This window comes from Euleptes europaea, chromosome 10 (genome assembly GCF_029931775.1).
Source record: "Euleptes europaea isolate rEulEur1 chromosome 10, rEulEur1.hap1, whole genome shotgun sequence".
Classification (NCBI taxonomy): Eukaryota; Metazoa; Chordata; class Lepidosauria; order Squamata; family Sphaerodactylidae; genus Euleptes; species Euleptes europaea.
The window spans coordinates 40,682,746-40,689,174 of NC_079321.1; the positions used below are offsets into that span (position 1 = coordinate 40,682,746).

The 6,429-nt window shown below is 44.0% G+C and overlaps 1 protein-coding gene across 1 annotated transcript; it reads left to right on the forward strand.

Annotated features, from left to right (window-relative positions):
* The first annotated feature begins 315 nt into the window (after positions 1-315).
* On the forward strand, positions 316-5,722 carry BAG2 (BAG cochaperone 2). The gene is given in 5 exon segments (XM_056856171.1): positions 316-409; positions 1,542-1,711; positions 1,713-1,927; positions 4,434-4,543; positions 5,283-5,722. Coding segments are annotated over 5 exon segments (990 nt in total). The 3' UTR covers positions 5,684-5,722.
* Positions 5,723-6,429: the final 707 nt, after the last annotated feature.

Genomic DNA, 6,429 nt, shown 5'->3' on the forward strand with positions numbered 1-6,429 from the left:
TAGCACTATTGTGTGGACAGAATATTGCTTGAGTCAGTAAGAAATCTCTTTGGGTTTATTTCCCTCAATGCTTTTTAGTGAGAGAGCTGAGAAACCCCTGCAGTGCAGTCGGTGGGAAGGTTTCTCACTTCGGCAACTAGTGGTATTAATGTAAGGATGTTGTATTCCATTTCAAAATACCTGCATGTATAAAAACCTAGGCAACACAGGCAGAATTTTAGGATAGGTATTAGTGGAGAACAATTTTATACACCTACAATAATATTGGGGGGGTGCCATGTCAGTCAGAAGTCACTAAGAACCTGTTTTAGCGCCATGACTGGAAATAGGCTGGCTACTTCACACACTAGCTTAACAGAACCTGAGACTCCCCACCCTTTACAGGTGTCCACTAGCTTAATGTTAACTAGTAAATTATCTCTTTTTGCTGGTTCGATTTTAATTTGGCGCAATTACATTTCACCGCGTGCCAGCAACTACTTGACACCAAATTCAAGATATGACAACCCATCAACATTCAGGGTAAAGCTGATAGCACTCCAGACATGGAGGCGGCAGTATAGTAAAAGTTTCACCCAGTTCTTGATATGGTTTACTGTAACCCTCCATGACTCTTGCCCCAATTCCTTGGCACACAGACAACACAGAGATATTCTGCCCAGCAACAAGCTATTCCCTGGCTATCCTAATACATTTCAATACATTTTCCAGAAGAGATTATTGCAAATTGCTAAATCGGTGCATCTTCCATAGTCAGGGGAAGTCTGCCCTGCTGTCTCAACATAAAATGACTGGGTAGTGAGACGACCCGGAAGACGGTGTTGCAATACGGTGCCGCCAGTCTCTTAGCGCCACAAGCCTGCGGTTTATTATTTTAATGAGGACGAGGAAGACTTTGAGCACGTGCAAGAGGGCCAGCCCCTCCCCTCCAACCTGCCTATTGCTCCTTTTTTCCTTTTATCCCTTAGAAGCTCCTTGATCCATTGATCTTGAGCAGCATATATCTAGTGTTGGAGGGATATAAGGACTGAAACAAATCTTGCCACTGACAATGTAGCCTTGGGGTCCCTATCGCTTAGTAAAAAAGGCATTATGTCAGTCACAGAGGCATTGGATTTGTATATTAAAAGGGGGGAAATATAGTGCGATCGAAGTTCCTCGTAAAAGCGGCCTTCCAAAAGGGCATGGGCTAATGTGTCAATAGAGCCAGAAGAGCAAGGGCAGATCCTGTCTGAGTATGGTATATTCAGAATTCTGCCCTGCATTACCATAGAAGGGTTAGCATTCAATCTAGCCAAGCAAAAAGCTCTACAGAGACGAGGAGTTGTCAGATAATATGTATAGGCAGGCAGACCACGTGGAGGGGGTATTCCGAAGAACTGGGATGAACAGGCGCGACGAGCGCGAAAAGTAGCGCTGTCGCCTATGGCTCCAGGGCAAACACCCCTGAAGCTGCCTTCTACCGAACCAGACCCTCCTTGGTCCATCCAAGTGGGTATTGTCTACTCGGAGCGGCAGCGGCTCTCCAGGGTCTCCGGCAGGGGTCTCCGGCCGCAAGCGAGACCCAGAAGGAAGGGAAGGGCTTTGCAGCGCCGGGCGGGCGGGGAGGGCTGGCCTCCCTCTGGGCGTCCAGCCAGGAGCGGCGCTGTCGCCGCAGCCTGCCGGGGAGGGGAGGGGGGGGACTCTTGGTGGGCGAGCGGCGGAGGCGGCTCCTTCGCCTCCTGACGCCGCCGGCCGGCCGGCCGGCCGCTATGGCCCAGCCCAAGATTAGCAGCAGCAGCGGCAGCAGCAGCCGCAGCTTGAAGGGCGGCGGCGGCGGCGGCGGCGAAGCGGGCGGCGGGCAGGGGGGAGGCCGCTTCTGCCGCTCCACTTCCATGGCGGACCGCTCCAGCCGCCTGCTGGAGAGCCTCGACCAGCTGGAGCGGAGGTGAAGGCGGCCGGCGGCGGCGGGGCGGGGGCCGGGGCGGAGACGGTGGGCTCTTGTGCTTCGGGGAGGGAAGGGAGGCAGGGACGGAGAGAGGGCCTGGGGAGGCCGGCGAGCAGCCGCGCGCGCCCTGCCTTGGCTCCGGAGAGAAGCCGCTCCGTTGCAAGTGTCTCCTTTTTTATTATTAATCATTATTAATTAATTTCTATTAAGTATTATTAATTAATTTTATTGTTATTTAATTTTTATTAAATATTAATTTTTATTAATTGTTAATCATTATTAATTTTATTAAGTAATTTGTATTACTTGTTATTTAAATTTATTAAATATTAATTATTAATAATTTTTATTGATTGTTAACCATTATTGATTTTATTAATTAATTTTTATTATTAATAAAATTTTATTATTAATTTTTATTTAATTGTTATTAAATTGTTATTGAATATTTTTTATTAATTGTTGATCATTATTAATTTTTACTTATTATTTATATTTATTATTTACTTATTATTACTATTATTATTGATTTTATTAACATTACTTTTTATTAACGTTACTTATTATTACTATTACTTATTATTATTGATTTTATTAACATTACTTATTATTAATTATTATTAATATTAAATTATTATTAATTAATATTAAATTATTGTTTTTTATATTTGGAAAGCGAGAGCTAAGGCGGCTGTTTTCACGAGGATAGGGGCACCCCCAACATGAGACACGTGGTTACTAATTAGGCTGACCAGACCTACCATTTTGAAAGGGACAGTCCCATTTTGATCAGATTTCCTTTTTCATTCACGGTCATTGATGCCCGGGGAGGTTTTTGCCTTGGATTGGCTGCTCTCTAGATGCACGTTTTCCCCATCCGAATTCTCGAAACTCTGCATGGGGGCTTATTGTTGAGTTTTGAGAATTTGGATGGGGGAAGTGGGCATCTAAAGAGTTATTTTGAGAATGTCAATTTTTTGTCCCGTTTTGCACCTCGTTACACTTCCAATGCTTCCGTTCTGCATTTCTTACACTGCATGTAGGCATGGCTGGGTAAATGCTCATAGAAAAAGTGCTCCGATCGGTACTTTCACATAGCCCAAAAAGATGGGTCTCCAGGTGGTGGAAACTGGTATGTTTCCACCACCTTGGGCCACCTCACACTTTCCCTTCAACTATGCAAGAGTGAGGAAGACATGTACTGCTGGAAGATGGTCCAGGGTTGTGAGTGAAACACACAGGTGCTCTAGTGGGAGAGATCTATAAATAGTTCCAAACTAGCAGAGACCTGGGAGTCACAGCTGTCATTACAGAAAGTATATGGAGTCTGGGCACCTTTTTGGCTTGGCAGGATCTGTGCCTGGACTGTGAGGAGTAACTATCATGCAATCCTAAGCCTTTTACACAAACATAAATGCCACTAGTTCAGTGGGGCATACACACTGACAAGTGTGCTTAGGTGTACAGCCTGAGTTGCCAGGAGTACCCAAGAGCTAAAACGGGGGTCTCCGACGTGGTGCCTGTAGGTGCTATGGCACCCATTGACATCTTTCCAGGTGCCTGCCAAGTGTTTATAGAAAGTAGGCAGGGCCAGATAAGGCTTTTGACCTGCAGGGCTTCCACGTAGCCTCTGGTGATCTGATTGACTGTGCACATCTTTAAAAATGTTGTTTGGCAGCAGCCGTCAGCACAACAAAATCCGTGGGTAGACCTGGTTCCAAGTCCAGAGACCAAATCTATCTGCTTCTCTGTTTTTTGTTTTTTTAAATAGGTAGACCTGGCCTCTGGATTCGGAGCCTAGGTCTCCCTACAGATTGCGTGCAAAACAAAATAGAGGTAACGTTTATTTATGGTTTGAACAGAACATTGAAGCAAGTAAGGTTGATGTTACAACATTTCGTTTCCCATTGAACTTTTGATCTGTTTTCCTATTTCCACAATTGGGATTCTTCGTTACAAATTGACATTTTTCAGCCAGCTCTAAACAGCACTTCACAGTTTCACTCAGCCAGACTCATTCTTTTCCCTCTCAACTCCCTAGCTGCTAACTCCCAACTGTCCCTCCCCAACATGCAGTCAACTCTCACTAGTCACTGATAGGGAGCTGCGGAACCTAACCTGTCCTTCACAGAGATTTATGACCATTCCCCGGTCTTCAAGATGGGTATTCTAGGAGAAAAGGAAGGGATGGTGACTGTGGACTTAATGGACAGGACTGTCTTTCTTCCCCTTCTATCCCATTGGAAGCACATCACACAAACCCTACTGAGGGACTGGGTCGGCTGTTAACTCTTCAAGGTAGAAAGAACGGCATTTTGGGCCCAAGCCAGGAGATGTAAGAGCAAAAAAAATAGTTCATTCTAGTTTGTGAAATTAATTAATACTGCTATGAATCACTTGTCACTTGCCACGTTTTCTTTTTCTCCAGCGAATGTGTTGATAAGGGCTATTTTTCAGGGTGTACATTCTTTTCTCTATTGTTCCTCCTCCTTTCCCCCACCCTTAGGGTTGAAGCCTTGCGGGATGCAGCATCATCAATGGAACAAGAAAAAGAAACTCTCCTGGAAATGATCCATAATATACAGAACAGCCAAGATATGAGGAATATTAGTGAAGGTGGGAGCTCAGCAAACTTCTTACTTGTAGATCTCTTAATTTGCCCAAAGTAAGATTAAAAAATAATAATAAGGTTGATCAAGCAAACAGAGGACGTTCCCATAAGCAGATGCTTCCCAGCAGCTCACTGTAACCTTTTCCTTCCCTGGCCAGTAAAGCCATAGCTAAGGGTCTGGGTACCCGTGAGTACAATCAGCTATGTGGCATGAAGGTCTGTAGTAAGGGGTAATCAGATGAAATTGTACCTCTCCCTTACTCTTCTTCTGTTCAGTTAGCTCCACGTATTTGGGACGGGGGAGCAATTTTATCTGATCCCTCCTTCTTACTATAGCTCCCCGCTTTGTCATACCCAACCCATACTTATTTCATAAAGAATGATACATTGCAGCATGTTTGGCCTGGCCCTCTACATGATAAATGAATGCATGTCAATTGATTTATCTAGTATGGAGTAAAGACTGTAAATCTCTCCAAGAGCCACTCCTAGCAGTGTGCAATAACAATGCCACTCTTAACTTCTGTGGCCTGCTATAGAAGACTAGCAATGCCGTCCCAAGCAGAGTTACACCTTTCTGAGCCTACTGACTTCAGCAACTTTAGAAGGGTATAATTCTGCTTAGGAACGCAGTGTCCATCACACATCAAGTGCCACAATTAGTTCTCTTCAGTCTCCCTATAAGTGTGATAATTTGGCATTTTATAAAAGCTTCAGACCAAAGTGTTTCACTTTCAAATGCAGGTGAAAGAGAAGAGCTCAGTCTGACTGCCAAACGTCTGATGGGCAGGACCCTCACAGTCGAGGTTTCTGTAGAAACCATCCGAAATCCCCAGCAGCAGGAATCTCTGTTTCACGCTACGCGGATGATTGATGAAATAGTCAGCAAACTCTTAGATGACTTAGACGACTCCAAGAGCCGCTTAATGTCACTGTATGGGGCCTGTACATCTGAGGTGCCATCTGGACCCATTGATCAGAAGTTCCAGTCGGTTGTAATTGGATGTGCTATAGAAGATCAGAAGAAAATCAAGAGACGGCTAGAGACATTACTAAGGAATTTAGAAAAATCCGAAAAATCCATCATGCTCTTAGAGCATCAAAAGGCAACTACAAGGCACCTCTGCAACAATGTAAAAGATTAAATGCTATCCCCGTTTCCACAAAGCGCACAAAAACAAGGAATGCTGCTTTAAAAATCCTAAGTCATGGGGCTTCTTAATGCATAGCTGATACTGTGGAAATCTGAATGAACAGAGAACTTCTCCCTAACTCAAGTCCTTGGCTGTTCAAAGCACATAGAAGCATAGCTGGAAGAAGAAAATTCTAGACAATGCCCTTACCTTATGCTGGGGGTAAAATGTCTCTGACTCCATGGGCGATAAGGTGAAGACCAGTTAAAGTTTACTCTTGCAGAGCATTTACCCTATGGCAGCTATGAGGTAAAGCAACTGCAGGAACCATACTAATATCATTCAGCAGTTTTAATTTCCTGGCTTTTTTCTCCCACACAGGAATTTCCCAGGCAGCTTGTAACTGCTGTTGGGGGGGAACATGTACTTAGGGTGCTGGGTACATTTAATAGGTAGCTGTGACCTCATGCAACACAGTGGCAATGATGCAGGCACTTTTTGTCTTTTTAAGGATTAGCCTTCTCATAACTCATGTGAAGTTTGTTTGTAGGGAATTAACCATATTATATTTTTAATATTCTTAAAATCATATGTTCCTGCTAAACTTGAAACTGATCAGTACCATTTTTGTTTTGTTCTTTTTTTTAGCTCAGTAAAGTTTCAGTCTCATTAATCGTGTACAAAAAAATCATCTAGCACATTTCCCCATCTTTGGTGAATGAACCTGTACAGTAGGGAGAAAAAAGTTGATGTGTATT